Raw genomic sequence first — 22,020 nt, 5'->3', positions numbered from 1 at the left:
GCTATAAATGCCCTAACACATCTTTAGTGAATGGATTTCCTTGGGCATGAGGGTGGGGGAGGGGAGGAGGGGTAAAAAGCCACTTAGATGGAAACTAGAGCTCTCGGTTTGATAAGCAGAACACATGGTCACTTGGCATCGGTTGGCTCCATGTTAGAACTCAGAAACAATTGTCCCTTCAGCTTTCCTTTGGGGACCGTGAAATTAGGAACATGTGTGTGCTGATTAGCAACATGTCAGAGATGAATCATGATTACGGATTTGGTCTGGTACACAGGCGATGCTTTGGAGTAGTGATTTCCTACCTCCTCGAGCAAATCTCTCTAATTAGCTTAAGATCTCTGGGTCTTTTCGGCCGACGCAGTAATTGCTGGCGGGAACACACCGGTGCTCCCCCAGAGCTTGTGTGTTCCCCACTAGGCACCCGAGGCCTCACCTCCCCAAATCAGACAGCGGGCACTCTTCGTTCCTGAAGTTGGTTGCATCGAGTTGGAAAGAGAGAGAGAACAGCTCCCGGGAATGTTGAGAAGAATATCTTGAATAGATCCAGACCCAAGCTGCTGGCTTTGTGATTTATTTGCCTTGTGTTTTGGGTTTGCCGGCATTCTCCTCCGCTTACATCACCTGGGGCTTCTCTGCTTTTTGCTGACTTCTTCCTCCCCTCTCCACCCCCACACTTTTTTTTTTTTTTTTAGTTAAAGGTTTGAACTGAAGTGGGATCTGACTTCATTTATGAGACCATCTGAACTGAACCTGTGCAGAATAAATTGAACCCATGTTCTCCCTCTTGCCTTCACCATGTCCACTGGTCAGAGACAAAAATGTCAGGCCTGTTGTGCATTTTAAGCCTCACAGAGCTGTCTGCTATCTTTCACATCTCATTGACACACTGGAAACCCAAGGTGGAGGAAATGTTAGGGAAAATAGAAAGTGTACGTTGGCCTTAGTTTTTTAAGTAGTCGCTCAATGTGCCTTTACAAACCCATTATCTCAGTTCTTTCTGATGGATACTCTTGTTTAAATTTTCACCCGAACTCGAACTCCGTTCACTAAAACATTACCAGCTTTCTGAGAGGTCCTTCCTTAACTAATTTGAAAGCAGTCTTGTTTAGATCTTACTGTTTGGCCTGCCTTCCACTGGAAAGGGGGTTACTACAATTAGCACAGTCCTTTTCAAAATGCATTTTTCCAAAATGGCAGCTAAGCTGTTTTGTAGCTGGATTGGAAATGTTGCTCTGGGAAGTTGGTGTCTTCAATGGGCTCAGAACCCACAAGGGCCCCTCAGGAAGTGGGCCCCCAGATGGCCCCTCGTGGCTGCTCGGTGTGGGATCCCTGCCTGTGGATGTCTTTGTGTCCAGGCCTTTGCCTTTTTGCCATATGGGTGGAGCATGGTATGGGTTTTGAATTTTATTCCTTTAGAGCACTTATAGGTTATCGTTCCCTCCCCCTTTCCTGAGTAAAAGATGTTTTCTCCATTATGTTCCCATTTGCTTCTTCCGTCCCTGCTCACCATAGAGTGTTCATAGCAGAGCCCCAGGCACCTGGGGCTTGCTTTGCAGCTAGCATTGGAACAAATTAAAAGCTGCCCTAAGTGCAGCAAATGGGGGTGGTTAATGAACTAAGAATGTGACACCCTGAGGCCACGGCATTGGTATTTATAGATTTTAAGTAATAGGCAACAAACAAATATTCTTAATTGTAAGCTCATTAAATATCAAAATGGGTATAGTAGCTAAAAGTTTAGAATTGTTTACTGAAAAACAGCTTCCAAAGCCATTGAACAGCTTTGTAAGTCGCTTACACATGTTCTCTTAGTGTGAGTCCTGATTCCAAGCCCATAAATCACCCTGTCACATGAAGCTAGGTCCTCTTGGATTCTTGGTGTGCATTACCTGGTTTCATCATGAGTTCATTTACTCAGGCAGAAAACTAATATTTACCAAAGGCTGACTATGGGCCAGGCCCAGGACTGTGGCACAAGGTGGGGGGAGGATGAGGGCAATAGGGGTGCTGCTCTGGTCACTTTGCCTTCAGTCTCTCCCCATCAGATCCAACCTGAGCACTCACCAGAGATGGGGATCACTGGGTTGCCCAGTTCCCACCAAGACCATTCCGTGGTCTGGTGGTTAGTGCCCTTGTCACCTTGCCCTGAACTGTCCATCCATCTGCCAGACCCCCCAGGTCTGGATGCTGAGACCGATCATATCTGGAGATGCCCCTTCCTGTGAGCATGTCCTTTTCTACTTCACATACCCCCATGCTGCACAGGTCTCTCCTTGCTTATTAGGGCAGGAATCTTCCCAGGAATGGTGCCATCACCCTTTCAACGTGTCACAGGCTGTGCAGAGCGCTTGGTACGTGTCATCTCACACAGTCCCACGCCGAGCTTTTCCAGGAAGTTTTATTCAAACACTTTATAGAGCTCAGGGAAAGGAGGCTCAGGAAAGTTTAGAAGCTTGTCTCAGGTCACACAGCTTGAGAGGGGGAGATTTGAACACACATCTGTACAGCTCTACAGCCCATTCTGTTAACCACTCTTCTACTCCAGATATGTCCAAGGCTAGCCCACAGAAGCCTATATCTAGGATGGCAGAATCTGAAGCAGCTAGCTCTGTTGGGTCAGTGTCCCATGTCTGCCTGCAGCCAGGGTGGGATAGAGTGCGGTGACAAGGGATCAGTCAGTCTGCCCTGGGTGTGGGGAGGGAAAAATGACAGCACATGGGCGAGTGTGACATTGAGATCCATTTCAACAATGCGGCTAAAAGTATATGTATGTATTAGCTTTCAGTTGCTGCTATAACAAATTATCACAATTTAGTGACTTAAAACAGCACAAATTCATTATCTTATAGTTGTTGAAGTCAGAATTTCGAAATGAGTCTGTGGGGCTAAACTCAAGATGTTGGCAGGGCTGGGTCCTTCTGGAGGCTCTAGGGGAGAACTGATTTTCCGCCTTTTCCAGCATCTAGAGACTGCCTACATTCCTTGGCTTATTAGCCCCTTCTATCTCCATCTTCAAATCCAGTAGTGTAGCATCTTTAAATCGGTGTTGGTCTCTCTGCCTTCTACTTCTGTGGTCATTTCTCCTTCTCTGACCTTCCTGAATCCCACTTAGAAGGACGCTTGTGATTACATTTGGCTCATCAGGATAATCCAGAATAATTTCCCCATCTCAAGTTCCTTAAACTTAATCACATCTATGTAGTACTTTTTGCTGTCTGTGTAAAGTAACACAGGTTCTGGGGCTTGTGATGTGGACATGTTTTTTTTTGGGGGGCGGTATGAGTCTGCCTACCACAAAGTATAAAGAAAACAGTAGTGCTTTGTGGGCTAGCCTGGGCACACCATTTCTGATAGGGTTTCCGAGGGCTCTGGAGCAGCAGGTGCATTATTTGGGTGTGAACTGAGGACAGTCTGGTGGAGCATCTGTCTGATGCACGTGCTGAGAAACCGGGCCCTGGATGACTTCCAAGAGTGAAAGGTCTTCCAGTGCACACGGGAGCAAGTCCTTGTCATGGAACTGAGCTCTGTGCTCTGTTCCCTCTGAGCTCAAGTACCAGGCTTGGTCACAGGGTCTTTTAGTCTCTGATTTTCTGTGGAATTAGAAGTACCATTTTGCATGTACATTGGCAGAAGTGCCATGCCGGTCAAGTTGTGGGGATGTATTATCATACCCCCATCAAGTAAGTATGCAGGTGGATCTATGTGTCAGGGACACAGTGTGATGGAGCTACACTAAGGCAGAAAGCCTATGAAGGGAACAGGACCTGGCCGATGGGAAGGGCATTCTGGGATATGGAAGTGCTCCAGAACATGCGCTGAGCCATAATGCAGTGCCTGGAGGAGTCTGGCAGGTAGGGAGGGAAGTGGCTGAGAAGAGAGGCAGGAACCACATCCGGAATATTCTACAAGGGACAGGGAGCTGGTGATGGGCTCGCAACAGAAGAGTGAGGGCAGATTTACACATTAGGAGATCACTTTGGTGGCCAAAGTCCCTTTAGATTAGGACCCAGGTCTGGTTCAAGGCCAAGTGCCCAGCCCTGCAGGGCCTGGGTACAGGTGGAATGCTCTGTGGGTAGTGAATCAATGCTATATGCAAGCCTCACTGTCCTTTGAGGCCAGCTCACTGGGCCCCCTTCTGAACAGCTCTGCATGCAGCACAGACCTTATTTGGAGGGATTTAAGTTCTTGTCTGCAGGATAGAGCACATCTCACGATGTTGGGCTTCTTTCCACAATACATTGCTCATTGCAAGCACCCAATAAATACCTGTTAAAAACGTGCTGCTATAGGGGTCCCTGGCTGGCTCAGTCTGTAGAGCCTGTGACTCTTGATCTTGGGGTTGTACGTTCAAGCCCCACATTAGGTGTAGAGATTACTTAAAAATAAAAATCTTTAAAAGAAAAACATGCTGCATTAGAAATATGGGGAGAACAAGAACAAAGTGAAAAGTTGACAGTCCTGCAAGGAAGGTGACTGGTCATTAGAGTCCTACATGCTGGAGAGCATGCTATTAAATGCATTTCCTTTTTGAAAAGCGCTTTCTCTACAGGGCTTCACGTGGTCCTCCTCAAACCCCTTCCCAGGGGAAAGTCGTGCAAATTATCTTTTTAGGAAGATAGTTGAGGAGGCTTGGACCAGGTGGAGTGAAGTGACCATGCCCATGGTCACCAGCCCGAGAATGGAAGGATTAAGGTACTTACCTTGGCCCCCTTGCATTTTTGTTTCCCTCCCATGATGCTCCCTTTTTCTCTCCCTTCTAGTCCAGTTATCCTTCCTTCTTTCAAGTTTCCGGGGGTGTGCTGTCCTCACCCTGGAATCATCCCTTGTGAGGTGCTGCCTGTGGTACCTGTAGGCTGGATGCTTACTTATGGCTGGCTCTTCAGCTGAGCTACATACACCTTTATGTCACACTAAGTGTTCTTGGAGGGTCAGGGTGTGATTTGAAATTTGCCTATGTACATTACATGTGATCCACATACCCCATTAGTCTCCTTTGAAGGAATGAGTTACTTTGCTCTTGAGGACAGGGACAGTGGCTGTTTTGTTCACCACTCTACCTAGCATAATGTCTGACTCATAATACATGGTGAGTGATTTTCTATCCTGGGGCTTTGCAAGGGAGGAGAAGGGTGTGGTTTGGGTGTTTTGGGCATTTCCTAGGGGTTTTGGAGGGATGGCATTGTCTCCTGCTTGGTCACGGCACCCCGCTCTTGGCCATCTGGAAGTTGGACCTCTAGTGGTATGCTAGAGGATTTTCCCTAAGGAATCATGGAGGCCTTTAGGATTTCCATAAGAAAACCACCCTTTCCAAAGTGTTTCAGCTCAGGGGAGGAAATCCAGAATCCTGTGTATGTGGAAAAGGGAGGATGGAAGCAGGAAAGCTGGAGAAGGAAGGTACATCAGGAAGAAGGGGAGCCCCAGTAGATCATGGGCTAATGTACCACGTCGATTTAGATTTCCTGTGCTTATTTCTCACTTGAATTAGAATTGTGGTGTGTGTGCGCGCGTGCATGCTTGTGTGCATCCCTTTCTGCACAGCTGTGCTTTCCTGAGGTCCATGTTTATCCGAGCTCAGGGATAGAGTTTCACTGGGCATAGCTGGCTTCAGATAAGCAGTGTGAACATGCCTCCAGCATATGGATGTGACGGGGTTGTGGCCTGAGACCCTGGGCTCCATCAGAAGGGTTCTGCACATTGTGTCTCAGTGTGACAATTGCCCATTAAATACTGGGCTGCCAGCAGATGGTCTTCCCCCAGCATTCCCTTGGTTGAGTGGAAACTTTAGTTGTGTGGTTAGAATATTTTCCCATCATTTAGCATTTCAGAATTAACTGTTTTGGAGAATTCTGCAATTAATGCTGAATGGCACATTTGCCGATTGTTACAGAAACAGTTAAAACCAGAGTCGGCAGATCTGTAGCTGCTCTTTCCCATGATGGATAAGTGGTGGGTTAGGAAAAGGCGGGGCAATGGGAGGATTCCGGTGCTCCCTCTGTGGATGCTGTAATTAAAGTGGGGAGTCTGGCGGAGTTGTTACCCCTGCTATTAAGAGTGCAGATGGCTAATGGCCACATCACCAAAAGTTAGAGTTAGGCCTTTTAAAGTCTTTTTTCTTTTTCTTTTATGACCCACCCTATATATTCCAAGCATAGGTATGGATGCAGTGAAGAATTTTCTCATTAAAAGTAATGGCTTATTCCCACAATCATTCCCGGTCTTGGAATGAGAAACCTGTTTCCTTAGACTTGAGGAATTGCCTATCTGTTGTGGCTTAATAGAGCTTTTGGACGAGAGTGTCTGGTAGGCAAATTTTATAACCAATCAGTGCTCAAAGCGGATCCAACTGGAAGGGCTCCAGCTGGCAGCTCATGGTCTCTCTCCCAATTTTACTGTTAATGAATTATTATTTAACCCCCAAACACAGAACAGCATGCTCCTATTGTCTTGGGGGAATCGAGTGCTCATGATGCTCCTGGCCTGGCAGTTAGGAATCTCCTGGGCTGGAGGGAAGTTGGCAGCCAGTGGGGGAGAAGGGACACAGGGTGGGTGGGAAGAGTGGTAGATATCGCTCAGCATCTGGCATGACCCTGGGTCTTCGCAGTCTTGTGTGCATTTTGACTCTATGGGGACGTGTGCTGGAAAAGCACATTGGCTTCTCTCCTCATCATGTTCTCTTGTTTTCCCACAGGGAGTGGGGCCAGCCAGCAGAAACAGCGGGCTACACAACATCACCTTCAGATATGATAGTAAGTAACTGGCTTCACTGCCGAAGAATGGAGCCCTTTCAGTGATCTACAGCTTACATAGTCATGCTTAATCAAGGACACTGCAGGTCCTGGGGTTGAGGAATTTTCTCAACCTGCTCAGGTTTATCAATGGAACTAACATGGCTCAGTCTCAATTAAGCCACTCAAGTATTTGGGAGCTTGAATAGGTCAAGTGTCCTCCATAGTGTTGGGAGAAGTTGTGTATGGAGACCTCCACCTCCCCTGATGTCTTCAAGATATAACCATGTCCTTAAGAACAAAGGCAGATGCCTGTAGGGGCTCAGCAGCAGACCAATGAGTGAAGCTACTCAAGCGCAGGGATGCTAGGGAACGGTAGGGACTGTGGCAAACTGGACAGCCCAGGTCTGGCTTCTCCATTCCGGCTCCTTGTGCCTTGGCCCTGAGGGTAGCCAGATGTGATTTGCAAGAAGAAAGAGACATTGGCACTTTTTGTTTGTTTGTTTGAACATTTTTTAATATTGGCATCTATTTAAACACGTTCACAAGCACAGAGTGGGCCAAGTGAATGTGTGTTCCAGATTGGCCCAGGGGTCTCCAGTTGGCCATCTCCGTAGGCCTGGGTTCCAACTCCTGTGCCCTACCTGTCAGCTGTGAGCTATGGCAGGCCACTTGACTTCCCTAAGCCTCAGCTTGCAAGGCCTGTAAAGATTAGTTTCTTCCTGAGCATCATGTCGAGGCTTTAATGAGGTAATGCTTTTAACTGCTCAACTTAGTTGGCCTGATGTGCACTCAGTAATTGATATCTGCCAATACTAGAAGTTATTCCAACCGGAATTGGAATACAGCATCTTTTTGGCCCTTTCTCTCAAGGAAATGTGGCTTTATCTGGCTGAGTCGTTTCCTAAGGGCAGGGTGGGGTACTTTTTTTTCTGATTAAGCATATAGAATTCCCCCTCAGCAGCTGCTTTCATGCTAAGAAGGTAATTATATAGAATTGTGAGCATTTTAGCCTTATGAGCCATAATTTATATGTAAAAATGTTAACAAGAGGGAGCTTGACTCCTGTTCAGTAACTCCTGACATTTGATTCATCTCTTGGAGAGGATTATGAATCCATGTAAGTAATGGGTGTGGGTCACAGTGAGGCCTCTGAAATGATCACTGCTAAAGCAAGATGTTTGAGGTCGTGTATACAATCTAATAATTTTAAGATACAAATATGTGTGTCAAATTTATGCCCACAGTTGCTGACGTGAGTACTTTAAGTTAACCAATGAGGACTTATATTTGAAACAGATATTTCATGTTAGTGGTGTGTGCATGTTCTCTGGATAAATGTTACAAAGCTAATGAAAGATTTGCAAGTCCATGATACTTAATTCAGCTAAGTAAAGACATGTGTTAGAGATCTCTCTTTGAGCTACAAAGTTAATTTCTAATATATGCTCTTGGTCCTGGCAGATCTTGTATTACATTCAAGAGTTCAAAATTTTCTGGTCAGCTGCAAACAAGTATTTGCAGCTCTAATTTAATATGGGGTTTTGTGAAAGAGGATCTGTACCTGTAAAACTTAGAAGTATCTTATTGTTTTCTTCATGGGACTAAATATTTGGCCCACGTGCTTGATGCCTGTCTCTTAGTCATTATTTTCTTTCTTATTCTTCAGCATTTAATTAGAATTTAATTCTCAACTCGAATTGACTCCCGAGACATCTGAAGCTCGGTTGCATTTTGGCAGAATGTCATTTGGGCATAAATTTTTGGTAACCAGAATCCAAAATGTTAGAATTCCTAATAATTGGATCCAGGTTTGTGTAAAAAATTTATTCATTGTTTTCCATTGAAAAGATATTTCTTTCTCTCTTCCACAAGGAAGTTTCTGTTATTGCTCTGTTGACTGGTTACCAGTTCTGTTTGAAATAGCTAAGAACAAATTACCAGGTTTTCATCAAAAGCACAAAACTACAAAATCTTATTTTTCTACTCCTTTGCCATTTTATGTTACAAAGAAAGAAAATGTCTTGCCATTAAGTCAAAAGTGAATTTCATAGGTCTCCATGTCTCCTTTCACGTTGCATTTCTCGTTTCTTCTTCAGGCTCTGAGGGGGTAATGCCTGAGTAGGTTGTAATACATTTTCTTAATTCTTAGACTTTATATTTGCATAATTATATTTACAGAAACCTGGAGAGTGCTAATTTTGGCATTAGGAATGAACAAAGGACAAGAAACATGATTTGCTCTTATTTGTGCATCTTTTCCTAAAAGCTGTTTAAATCAGAGGTTTCAATAAATGGAAATGTTTGAACTTGGGGCACCTGGGTGGCTCAGTCAGTTAAGGTCTGACTTTGGCTTAGGTCATGATCTCAGGGTTCTGGGATTGAGCCCCACGTCAGGCTCCCTGCTTAGTGGGGAGTCGGCTTCTCCCTCTCCCTCTGCCCCTCCCTTGCTCATGCTCTCTCTCTCAAATAAATAAATAAAATCTAAAAAAAAAAAAAGCTTGAACTTGACAAGTATGATGGGATCTTGTCTTTTTTTTTTTTTTTTTTTTAAATATTGGGAAGCTAGTTTCAGTTAGGATTTTTTGCAGGCTGACTACCTCTGATTCCGAACTTACTATGGTAATAATCTCTGTGCTGAGGATAGAATGGCAAGAGCCATGCATGAGCCATCCGAGGCTGCTTTCTGTCCTGACCCAGGGCTGGTCAGCAGTGGAATCCGAAGCCACCCAGCTGGTCTCTTAGCTGCAAAACATTTCCTCATTTGTACACTGTGGGTGTTAAACCAGATATTTAAAGAAAAATTTTTCTTCTGCACCCAGAGAACATATGTTAAATGTTTCGATAGTTTTCATTAGATGTAGAATTTGGTTTTATTAATTACTAACATCTTTTCTTTTTTTTATAAAGATTTTATTTATTTATTTGACAGAGAGCAGGAACACAAGCAGGGGGAGTGGGAGAGGGAGAGGGAGAAACAGACTCCCCGCTGAGCAGGGAGCCTGACGTGGGGCTCGATCCCAGGACCCCGGGATCACGACCTGAGCCGAAAGCAGACGCTTAACGACTAAGCCACCCAGGCACCCCACTAACATCTTTTTAAAAGAAGTAATATTGAAATGTAGAGGTGGCTGCTTTTTAAGCAGATGGAGTTTATGGAATGGGGTCCACCTAGAGCAGTTAGGCAAGAAAGTAGGGCCCAAGGCAGTGTGGGAGCTGGGAGTTACCAAAGTGGGAGGGGTGCATTGTAGTGCATGTGTGTTGAACTTTAGTAAGAAATTTAAAAAGGAGGAATATTATGTGCCCATTAAAAGGCTTGGAAAGATGTTTTTTAGAAGTTGATATTAGTTACCTGTGTGGTGGGAGGGCATGGATGACTTCTACATTTTTCTTATGTTCTTTTGTAATTTTCAAATACCCAGGGAACGTTTTTAGTCCTAAAAGTGGGAAATGTGGGGGCGCCTGGGTGGCTCAGTCAGTTGAGTGCCTGCCTTCAGCTCAGGTCATGATCTCGGGTCCTGGGATCAAGTCCTATGTTGGACTCTTTGCTCAGTGGAGAGTCTGCTTCTCCCTCTGCCTCTGCCCCCACCCTCACCCTTTGTGCTCTCTTTCACACTCTCTCAAATAAATAAAATCTTAAAAACAAATGGGAAGTGTGTGGTGTGATGTACAGCAGGGGCAGGGGGAGTGCAGCAGATTCACCGAACCTAGAAAATCCCCCTGACTGCTTCACCTCAAAGTAAAACACCCTGCTTTTGGAGGCATCATGAGTCGGTTTGGACATTTGATGGAACTGAGGACTTTTTGCAGCAGATACCAGCAAGAGTTTTCCATTTTAATCATTGAGAAGGAAATGGAGATGAAGCAGTGTAAGAATCATGAGTTGGCATTTGCCAGGGATGGCTGGTGGTTCTCCCTGCATGAGTGGCCAGAACAGCCCACAGCCATTCTCTGGAGTCCCATTCCAAGTCTGGCTGGAAGCTTCCAGCAGTTTTTTAGGATCCTGTAGACTTTGAAGGTTTCTTTAGCAATACCAGGTGTCACAGCTGCTCACATGGTTGTAGTGGCCTTGACACATGGCTGTACGTAATGTCCTTAGACAGCATCAGAGAATTGGTCTTCATTTTTTGAGCAACATGGAGCTCTTTGAATTTGATGGGCATTGTGGGTGCCTTTGCTAACACATGGTGTTTGGGAACAGAAGTTTTACCTTTGAGATGCTATTAATGTTGAAGGTACTTTGCTCATCATGAAGTCAGCGAGTCTCTTTTGTAGGTACTAATTGGATTTTTTAACAGGCTTACAGTGAGCCGCTCCCTGGTGAGTCCCAGCCTCATCCTGCTTCCTTGCCCTGCTCACCTTGCCTCCAGGTTTCTTCTAAAAGCAAGCGCCAGACTATTTAGCCATTTGTTTTGTTTCAGATCACTCTCTAATGCTGAAAAACAATTGAATCGGTGTAAATAATTACTGATTTAGGTAAAGTGTCATAATAGTAAAGAAGTCGATGCCAGATACATAGTTCAACTGTCTATGTATAAACATATACAGCTGCACTATATATGATCCTCCTCATGCTGTCCTAGAATTGAACTCGAAGGGTGGGCAGTGGTGTTGGTGCTATAAATAAGCCCCACTGCAGCATCTTACAGTTTCCCCAACATTCAATCTTTGATGTCCTATTTGGGCTTATGCAGCACACGTCTTTAAACAGAACGGATTTGGCCGCCTCCAGACGGCTCTGTGTAATTTGAGAAGATGAACGTGGACCTCAAAAAATAAATGTCTTAATCTAACTGTTCTTTGTTCTCCCAACTCTCTAGACTGCACCACTTACTTGAATCCAGTGGGGAAGCATGTGATTGCTGATGCCCAGAACATCACCATCAGTCAGTACGCTTGTCACGACCAAGTGGCAGTCACCATTCTTTGGTCCCCAGGGGCTCTTGGTAAGTTGGTCAAATGGAGTCCACCACGTGGCTGGTGTGGGTGGTGACCAGTGCAGGGGTCCCAGTGTGACAACCTCCAGGAGCCGGGCAGGTCTTGACATAAGTGTAGCTTAGGTGGGCTTGGGCTCAGATACACTGCCTGCTTTGTTGCGTATACTTGCTGGGCAGGCATGCAGCTTGATGCTGGGCCTCACGGCTCATCTTTTATTCACTTGGCTGTTACTGAGAGAGATGTAGGTTTACAAAATAATAGTGTGTGGTGATAAATCACATTGAATGCTTGGCCTCTGGGTCTCAGCAGTAGTCGGGGGGACAGGTGAGCTGTCCAAGGATGTAATGGCCTCAGCATCCAGCATCGGCCATCTCTGTGCCCATATGGATACCCAAGCACAGCACTGGCACATGTTGTAAGTTTTCAGGAATATTCCAATTTTCTTTTTCTTTTTCTTTTTTTTTAGATTTTGTTTATTTATTTGACAGAGAGAGAAACAGAGAGGGAATACAAGCAGGGGGAGTGGGAGAGGGAGAAGCGGGCTTCCCACTGAGCAGGGAGCCGGATGCAGGACTCGATCCCAGGGCTCAGGGCTGGGGTCATGACCTGAGCCAAAGGCAGACGCTTAATCGACTGAGCCACCCAGGCGCCCCCATAAAATCAATTTTTAAATGTTGACAACTAACTGAATTTGTTTAAACTGTGTAGGCTGACAAAAAAACAAAATGAAGAAACAGGAAAAAGCAAATCCACATTATCTGGCCAGATTCAGGTTAGGGCAGAGTCTGCTTGTCCTCTTTAACAAGTTAATGATTGGATGGGATAACTGGCTGTGGGACATGGGCAGGGTCCATTTGTTCAGATGGGCCTGGGTGTGAACCCAGATTCTAACTTTTACAAGAGGCCTCTAACCCTGGCTGAGCCCCGCTTCCCCATCTGTAATGGGCAGATGACTGCCTCTTGGTTGGTTATAAGATTTCCTGACACACACACATGCAGTATATTTCTAAAAAGAGCTTTTTTTCTTTTTTTTTAAGTTTTTATTTAAGTAATCTTGACACCCAATGTGGGACTTGAACTCATGACCCTGAGATCAAGAGTTGCCTGCTCCACTGACTGGGCCAGCCAGGTGACCCTAGAAAGAGCTCTTAAAAAACAGTGGCTACTGGGATACCTGCATAGCCTAGTCGGTGGAGCATGTGACTCTTGATCTTGGGGTTGTAGGTTCAAGCCCCACATCAAGTGTAGAGATTACTTTAAAATAAAATCTTTAAGAAAAAAACAAAACGGGGGGAAAAAAAGTGGCTACTGTTACCATCATCAGAACCTGGTCCTCAAACCTGCTCCTTTGACATAGCCACTGAATCTTAGAATTAAAAAAAAAAAAAAAAATCTGGCCAAGGGAAAAGTATAATAAAAGCCTGGATTTCTTCATCTGAACAGGATAAATCTCAGAAAAATCCGACGGCAGGGGAGGTGAGTGCAGAGTGAGGGAGGATAGATCAGAGCCGTGGGACTGACTCACTTATCTATGTAAATACCGCTGGGTCTGAACGCAGCGGGTTTTCCAAAAATAACATTATCTTAACATTTAAAGATAAAAACATTCTCTGTGGATAAACGGGAAGTGGTCATTCCATGTAAGGCTATACAGTGGAGGGGTTGGCCTGACAAATTGCAGGCTCCTTAAAAGTAAGGGATGTGAGCATGTGGTTGGAGAACTAACAGGTGGAGCAGTGAGGGCAGAATGTGGTGCTTTTCCTGCACAATGATTTGTGGGTGGACAGGTTCTATCTGTTTCTATAAGGTTTTTTCAGGTTTTATCAAGGAAACTCGGTGGGAGACAGAGAAGCTTATGGGTTAAGAGCACCAGCTTAGAGCCAGACACTCTGGGGTTTGAATCCCACGTCTGCTGTTTAATTCCTGTGTGATCCTGGGCAAGTCGTTCAGTGTCTTGATAGCTGTTTCCTCATCTGTAAAATGGGGATAATACCTTCCTCCCATGGATGTTAGGAGGATTCATCCAGCTTTAAATGATGGAAAGGAGCAAATAAGTTCCATCACTGGAAGCTGCTCTATGAAGTTGCTACACATGTAACTATAAGGCATTCATTCAGGGTATTGTGATAAAGGTGTTACTATAAGATTTACATTTGCTTGGGGCACCTGGGTGGCTCAGTTGCTTAAGCATCTGCCTTTGGCCCAGGTCATGGTCCCAGGGTCCTGGGATCGAACCCCACATTGGGCTCCCTGCTCGGTGGGAAGCCTGCTTCTCCCTCTCCCTCTGCTGCTCCACCTGCTTGCGCTCTCTCTCTGTCAAATAAATACATTCTTAAAAAAAAAAAAAATTTACATTTGCTGCTTCTACCCCGACCCCACCCAGACTTGGCATAGGTTTTTCAGGCAGGTCTTTTAAAAATGAGGACTAGAACCACCCACTCCCACCTCAGCTGATGAATTTTTATGAAACTGTGAGATACACAGTCTTGAATCCTATTAATCACCCAGCTTTTGTTAAATAGGAGCTCTGGGGACATGGCATGAATTAAATCTTAGTATAAATAATAAGGATTTGTTCAACTTTTTTTTTTTTTTTTTAATCTCAAAAGGCAAGTTCCTGTGAGATCTGCTAACTGGTCTCTGGTCAAAGACCTTGGATCTTGTTAGCATGTCTGAGTCTTGGGCTGGGGGTCAGCTGGCTCTCACCCGCACAGGAAGCTTTGTACTTGAAATGCAATGTCGGGGGCACCTGGGTGGCTCAGTCCGTTGAGCGTCTGTCTTCAGCTCAGGTCATGATCCCAGGGTCCTGGGATCGAGCCCCGCATTGGGCTCCCGGCTCGGCGGAGAGCCTGCTTCTCCCTCTGGTGCTCCCCCTGCTTGTGCTCTCTCTCTGGCAAATAAATAAATAAAGATCTTAAAAAAAAAAAACAACGTGGAAGAGTCAGTACCAGCACATTGTACACTGTGACCCCCGAAAATGTGAAGCTCTCATTGTAACTCCTTTGCCCTACTCACTGGAAAATATATGTTCTTCATCAAATAATGATGGGATTCAAAAAAGATTTACCTGTCCTTTGCCATCAATACTTTTCCCACCTGGTTAATTGTATCCTATGTCATTACTTTTGCCCTGCGAGTGAAGGGTTGAAATTGTCTCCTTGTGTAGCGTTCAGAAAGCATGCGAAACCGATACCGCGCCAATTGAGGCTGGTTTTGGGGATCTCCAGCTGCAGTTGGACCACTCTAGCTAGTTTCCATGGGATGCAGAGCGCTGGTACTGGCTCTTGTGATCAGCGGAGCTTACTCCTCAGGTGGCAGGAGGCTGGGCCGGTGCCTTTCAGCAGCACGGTGGGCGTCTCGGGGCCTCTGAGGGCTGTTTGAAGAGCACACACTGGGCACCCCTTGGGTGTCTGCCTTTCAGGCCTGATTAGAGCAAGAACTGCTTTGTAAATCACATAGGCATTCTAAACTATTTAATCTCAAGCCTAGGAACCCCTTGGGTGCAGACATACACTTTGTTGGGAATTTTGTGCATGACTCAGTGAACCATGCCAGCAAATACAGGACGAAAACTTAAAGTGGAAACATGGTTTGGGGGGAGTTCCTGGTCAGCATTGGGAATTATCATCAGCTGAATACACCCTGTCTGATGACCTAGAAATTAATATATTCCACTCTAGACTTTTAGGGTGAATTGTGACTTCAGCCTAAATATTTGAACCCTGATGTCACAGAGGCAGTGGGCATTTGTGAAATGGCTGGCTGAATTAGAGCTAATTAACGAGTCATGATGGGACAGAGAAAATCACCTGGCCTGTCCCAGAGGAATGCAGGGCATGTGGTTTTCCTTTCTGTAAAACTCAGATATTCTGGCCAAAGTTAGAATTCCTTTAACTCTGCTATGTAGGTGGGAAGGACGGTAATCTTGGCAAAGGAAGGAAAGTGTGTTCAAAAGTAATTCGGTCTGCTTTTCATAAAAGCATTCTGCTTTGTTTAGGCATCGAATTCCTAAAAGGATTTCGAGTAATACTGGAGGAGCTGAAGTCGGAGGGAAGACGGTGCCAACAACTGATTCTAAAGGACCCAAAGCAGCTCAACAGTAGCTTCAAAAGAACCGTAAGTCGCATGCAGAGAATGTGCTCCTGAAGACATGCCATTGTTCTGGGAGTCTGAATGGTCTATTGAATGTCGGTGAAACTGGAGAAGGAGGGGCTGTGGGGTCCACCCCTCCTGCCAAGGTGGGTGAAAAATAGCTCGGCAACACCTCAAGCCTGCTCCACACCCAGAGAATCCCTCCAGCACCTCTTGCTGGTAAACACACCTCTCGGGTTACACGTCCTGGAAGGTGGCTTTGTGCTCTCAAGAGGATGTGAGCTCTTCCCCACCAGCTTTGAGGGTCTGTGTTAACCAGCCGTGGCTTCCTTGCCAAAGAACAGGCAGCCTTGCTGATCTTTTATTTCAGTTAAAGGTGGTCCAGAAAATAGACTCCAGGTCTGGCAGAGTGTGTGGGTGACCGTCAGGGAGGCCTGAAGGTCTGGTGTATAGGTGGAGGGGTGGATGATTTCTTCATGATATTGTGTCTGCTTTTATTCCCTTTTAGGGAATGGAATCTCAACCTTTCCTGAATATGAAATTTGAAACGGATTACTTTGTGAAGATTGTCCCTTTTCCTTCCATTAAAAATGAAAGCAATTACCACCCTTTCTTCTTTAGAACCCGTGGTGAGTATGGCCTGCTTGCCTGGTTCCCATGTTGAGACTGCTCCTGATCCTAATGACTTTTCCAAGGAATATATTCAAGAGCCCACCAAATACTGGTATGAAACTAGCATGGTGAGGACAAAAGTATCCAGAAAAGCAATTCTTAGAATTAAGATTTGGCCTAGGCAGAGTTCACCTAACCAGAGACACCAGTTGCCAACTTGTTCAAGAGTAGACATGATGCTGCTTATTTTGGGTGGGGGAGGGGTACAGCTGCTGTAAGACAGCCATATATTAAAACCATTTGGAAAAAAAAAAAAAGCAGGACTAAAACAGTAGAAGTTGATTTTGGAGATGAGGGGTAGAGCATGAAATAATTCCATCTTTTTTGACCTGTCATCAGGAAAGTGGCTTCTGTGATTGCCTGTTTTCAGGATTACATTAAGACAGTTAATCAGTAACCCTGATATTGCCTCTTTCTAGAAAGTTTGTTTTAACACCTATGTGTCAGGCCCTGTTCTAAATGCTTTCTAAATACTGACTCAGTTTACCTGCATACCAACCCTTCAGAGAATTTAATCCTCCCATGTCCACTTATTAGATGTGGAATTACACACCCAGAGGGTACAGAGCCTCTGGTGGGAGCTGGGATTTGAACCCAGAAGTCTGACTCTGGAGTCCACACTCTGCAGCCAACTGTGCTGAGTTCCCTTTGCCATCTGTTCTGTAGGCGGTGTGGTGGGTCTTTCCTCAACCTGAATCCCTGCTTTCAGATTTGGTGCCCAGGCATCCTGAAACCTGCAGCTGTTCCCTCTTGCCTTCCTGGTTGGGCTTTCTGTCTGGCCTTCCAGGCCCCGGATGATCAGCCTCCCTTCCCTTCCTTCCCTTCCCTTCTTACTTTTTTTTTAAACTTTATTTTCTATGCAGCAGTTATTTTATAACAGTTGGTCTCATTTTCTTAATTAAAATATGATTCCATAGGGCGAAGACTAGGTGCATTTTACAACATCTCAATGCCTGACACATAACCAATTAGAGGATTCAAATACGTTTATGAAAAGCTTGGCTTCATCAGAACTAGTGTAATTTAATTTTTCCCATCAGAATCAATGTGTCTATTTGGGGGTGAGGCAGAGGCGGGAGATGCGATTATCACTATTTCGGTGCCCTGTGATCTTTTTTTTTTTTTTTTTAAAGATTTTATTTATTTATTTGACAAAGAGGGACACAGCGAGAGAGGGAACACAAGCAGGGGGAGCGAGAGAGGGAGAAACAGGCTTCCTGTGGAGCAGGAAGCCTGATGTGGGGCTAGATCCCAGGACCCTGGGATCATGACCCGAGCCGAAGGCAGACACTTAACGACTGAGCCACCCAGGCGCCCCGGTGCCCTGTGATCTTGATGCCACCTTTGCTTTTCTTGGCATTGGATGGACATTTGCCAGAGGGTTCTCCCTGGGTGAGCAGTATGGCATCCTGGACTGGCTGTTTGGCCTCATTGTGTTAGCATCATGTTTAAGCCCTGCTTCAAAGCCCTGTTGACTTTGGTGCTATTACTTAGTAGATGTCTCCATGCCATTTTTAGACTCCATCAGAGCATTTGCTAGCAAAGGTTACAACAATCCCAAGACAGTTACCAGCGTCACTCCAGAGTTCTCTTGGGCCTAAACCCCTGTACAATTGATAAGGGGCTGGCTTTATTTCTGTTCACGGCTAAACCAGAGCTTCCCTGTGGTAGCAGCCTGAACACAGTCCTGCTGCCCTTGGCTGCTGGCCTTGAAACCCCTCTGTCATGCTTGACAAGCTTCAAGAGTCTCGGTGACTTGACACTGGTTCCATTTATTTGGCGTAAAATGAACCGCATTCATATTTTTATATTGTACAATTTAAATTTTCTTAAGATCTAACTACACCATACTGAATTGCTGAATTGATGCATTTTATACTTTTCCCAACACTCCCCAGCACCGTGTATTTGTATTTTATTGAATTATTGGATAAGGAAAATGCCAAACTGTACTAAAAGTAAAAAATATGTGTCTTTCTTCATAGCCTGTGACCTGTTGCTACAGCCGGACAACCTGGCCTGTAAGCCCTGTAAGTATAGCTGTTCCCGTCCATCAGGTCTTGCCTGCATGGTGGTGTCAGGGTGGCCTCTGGGTGCTCATTCCGGGTCCTTCCTCCTCCCAGTCTGGAAGCCTCGGAACCTGAACATCACTCAGCACGGTTTGGACATGCAGGTGTCCTTCGATCATGCGCCACACACCTTTGGCTTCCGTTTCTTCTATCTTCACTATAAGCTCAAGCACGAAGGGCCTTTCAAGAGAAAGACCTGTAAACAGGTGAGCTGCTATATGTACATTAAGGAATACTACATGTTTTTGTTTTGGTTTGTTTTTTTAAAGATTTTATTTTTTTGGGTGCCTGGGTTGCTTGGTTGGTTAAGCAACTGCCTTCAGCTCAGGTCATGATCCTGGAGTCCCGGGATCGAGTCCTGCATCAGACTCCCCGCTCAGACTCCCCACTCAGTGGGGAGTCTGCTTCTCCCTCTGACCCTCCCCAGTCTCATGCTCTCTCTCTCTCATTCTTTCTCTCAAATAAATAAATAAAATCTTTTTTTAAAAAAAATAAAGATTTTATTTTTTTTTTTGAGAGAGCACAGAGGGAGAGGGAGAAGCAGACTACCCACTGAGCAGAGAGCCCAATGCAGCCTCCATCCCAGGACCCTGAGATCATGACCCAAGCCAAAGGCAGATGCTTAACTGACTGAGCCACCCAGGTGCCCCTACGACATGTTTTAAAGTGACCCCTGGGCCCAGAATTTGGAAGGTTCCTGTGAACATGAGGCTTTATCTCAGCAGTTGGTAGACATTCCAGAATGTTGTGTCTCAGGGACAACTCTCACTTTCCAGTTATCTACACCCCAGCTATCCCAAGGGTGATGAAGCCTGGGAAAGGTATTACCAAGGAACCAAAAGAATTAAGTATTTCTAGTTCATTCTGCTCTATTTTAAACATTAATTGGGTGCTCACTGTGTGCCGGTCACCAAGCTTGATGCTCACTGAATCCTTACAACTCTATGCAACAGAGGCTGCTGTCGCCCCACTTTACAGATGGGCGACCCGAGGCTCCATGAGGTCACCTGGCTTGCTCAAGGTCACACAGCTAGTCAGTGGAAAAACCACATCTAGGAGCTAAGCCACTAGGATTTCAGTGGCTTACTGATTGTACATAGACCAAAGTAGAAACTCAGCAACCAAGTTCTTAAACTGAGGGCAGTCAACAAGAGGGGGATTTATGGAAGTGCACAGGACTGCTAGCTAGATGGCCTCAGCAAGCACCAAGAGAGGTTTTTGCTCATGAGAGCAGAACCTAGCATCTTCCTAGACATGCTTCTATGTTGTTGAGTTTTGCTTTCCTGTAGGCTCTCACCTCTGTCATTGACCTCAAGTCAAAATTACGGCACATAAAATATGCACAGACATGGGCAGGTAATTTCTTTTCTCACCCTTTCAATAAATAAAGGGTATTCTAACTAGTTTCTTTGTCTGCAAATGAAATAGTCCTGCTGAGGGCACCACTAAGTATAGACTCTGACAGGGGTCCTGGGCTTTCCTGGGCCTTTTTATCAGAGTGAAGTTCAGATCATGTGTAGCAGATAAATATGGTTGCTTTCTGATCTAATTGATATATTCTGAACATGGTCAAAACTGGTGGCAAGTCTCCTTCAGCTTTGGGGGAAGAGAGGTCCGGATGACCCTTATCCAAGAAGTGAGTTTTAAAAGTGTTGTGTTGTTTCTTTGCAGGAGCAAAATACAGAGACAACCAGCTGCCTCCTTCAAAATGTTTCTCCTGGGGATTATATAATTGAGGTATGTATAACTCAAGAAAGCCCTATTATTAATTCTACAGAATGAATCTAGTTCATGAAGAATTTCAACTGTTTACAACACTAAAATTTCAAGCCATTGAGGGTGTGCAGTTATATTTTTACATGGCCCTTAACATGCTTTTTAAAAAGTTTATATGTAATTAGTCTTTGATTTTTCTCATTCAGTATTTCAAGTATTTCATATAAATATTTTTATGAAACCAGATAGTCCACATAGCCATGATTTAGAATTTCTATACAGTATTCCTTTGTAGGGGAGGAAGAAATTCCTTATTTCCTCCCTGGGTTCTTCCAGCTGGTTTAGGAATTAAATTGACGTGAGACAGATTAAGGGGTGAAAAAAACCAGATTCTTACTGAGTGTGCACAGAGGCCCAATAATGAAATTGAAACCCAAAGAAATGACAAAGGCAGGCACAGTTCTTACGCTTTTTGGACAAAGAGATAATAAATTTGTGAAGAATTGGCAGGATAAAGAAAAATAGATGTTTGGGAGCTTTAATTAGTAGGGAATTCTAAGTGGAATTTAGGCTGAGATAATAAATTAGAAAAAGTAACAAGGTTCGTTTCTACAGTTTTCTCGACTTTAAAGTCCCTATCATACAATAAGGATGTCATTTTTACTTCTCAGAACAGTGAGGGTATTTGTCATATGGGAGATCTATTTCCTGCTTTCAGGGGGACAGAGGGAGGGTCTGAGTTTCCTTGCACTACTTCTTTCTCCAGTAGCTTCATTACAAAATATTTATCAGTAGGCCATTGTGGTACCTACTGGAGCAACCTGCCCTGGGCTCCGACACTGTCATACTACAAAAATATGTTTTTAAAAAAATTAGATTTATAAATTTTTATTTTTATTTTTTAAAAGATTTTACTTATTTATTTGTCAGAGAGAGAGAGGCATTCCGAGGGAGATGCAGGCTCCCCACTGAGCAAGGAGCCCAACTCAGGACTCGATCCCAGAACGCTGGGATCATGACCTGAGCCGAAGGCAGACACTTAACTGACTGAGCCACCCAGGTGTCCCTAAAAACTTTTAGTAAAACAGAAAGGAAAAGTTCTGCCCATTATATCTGCCTATACTTCTCTAGGTTTCTGCTGACATTTTCTGTAGCAGTATACATGAAGTTCTAAATACCACTGAAGAAAGCAAGCAAATGATAATATTTTTCTTCTTTTAGTTTAGATTCCTTTTCCAGTATCAAACACACTACAAAAAAAGGGATAAAAGAAAAATCGAAAAGGAAATGAAAAATTTTGTCCATAGCCCTGCTATTCAGAGACAATCAACGTGTCTTAACATTTTGGGAGAAACACTGGTTGTATGATTTGATAGCAGTATGTGCTTTTGAACAGACACACGCTCTGAAAGCATTAATGGCAGCCCAGTAAAATTAGTGGTAGGATGCCATTGTAACGGAAGAGTGCTAGAATGTGGAACTCACCAGCTGAATTCATCAATGAATGAACAACGTTTGATTCATGGAAGGTGATGAGGTTGAGAGTTTTGTGTCGGTACAGCAGAGATTTATCTGATTTAATGTCAGGTCTCAGCTCATGAATGATCATAGGCAGCAGCTCTCCTTTCTCCTGCCCCCCACTGTCCACAGATAGAAAAATGAATGAAATCTGTTGAGATGTTATCACTTAAAAAAAAATAATGATACAGCATCCTCTGTTTTGCAGCTGGTGGATGACACTAATACAACAAGAAAAGTGATGCATTATGCCTTAAAACCAGGTATGATTTTTTTTTTTTCCTGTG

The 22,020-nt window shown here is 44.6% G+C and overlaps 1 protein-coding gene across 3 annotated transcripts in view; it reads left to right on the top strand.

Moving 5' to 3' along the window:
- Positions 1 to 22,020, top strand: part of IL17RD (interleukin 17 receptor D) — a 68,267-nt gene that overhangs the window by 32,866 nt on the left and 13,381 nt on the right. For 2 of the 3 annotated variants that reach the window (XM_073901409.1, XM_025885586.2), the window contains exons 2-9: positions 6,692 to 6,749; positions 11,549 to 11,674; positions 15,664 to 15,782; positions 16,267 to 16,387; positions 18,416 to 18,460; positions 18,554 to 18,705; positions 20,171 to 20,236; positions 21,942 to 21,996. In XM_073901409.1, coding sequence (XP_073757510.1) covers positions 6,692 to 6,749; positions 11,549 to 11,674; positions 15,664 to 15,782; positions 16,267 to 16,387; positions 18,416 to 18,460; positions 18,554 to 18,705; positions 20,171 to 20,236; positions 21,942 to 21,996 — 742 coding nt within the window. Of the gene's footprint in view, positions 1 to 6,691; positions 6,750 to 11,548; positions 11,675 to 15,663; positions 15,783 to 16,266; positions 16,388 to 18,415; positions 18,706 to 20,170; positions 20,237 to 21,941; positions 21,997 to 22,020 lie in introns of all 3 variants that reach the window. The other variant, XM_073901408.1, reaches the window with a different exon arrangement.

The sequence above is a fragment of the Callorhinus ursinus genome, unplaced genomic scaffold (assembly GCF_003265705.2).
Source record: "Callorhinus ursinus isolate GAN/ISIS: 27379988/994484 unplaced genomic scaffold, GSC_fseal_2.0 scaffold15, whole genome shotgun sequence".
Classification (NCBI taxonomy): domain Eukaryota; kingdom Metazoa; phylum Chordata; class Mammalia; order Carnivora; family Otariidae; genus Callorhinus; species Callorhinus ursinus.
This window is presented reverse-complemented; position numbering and strand designations above follow the sequence as displayed.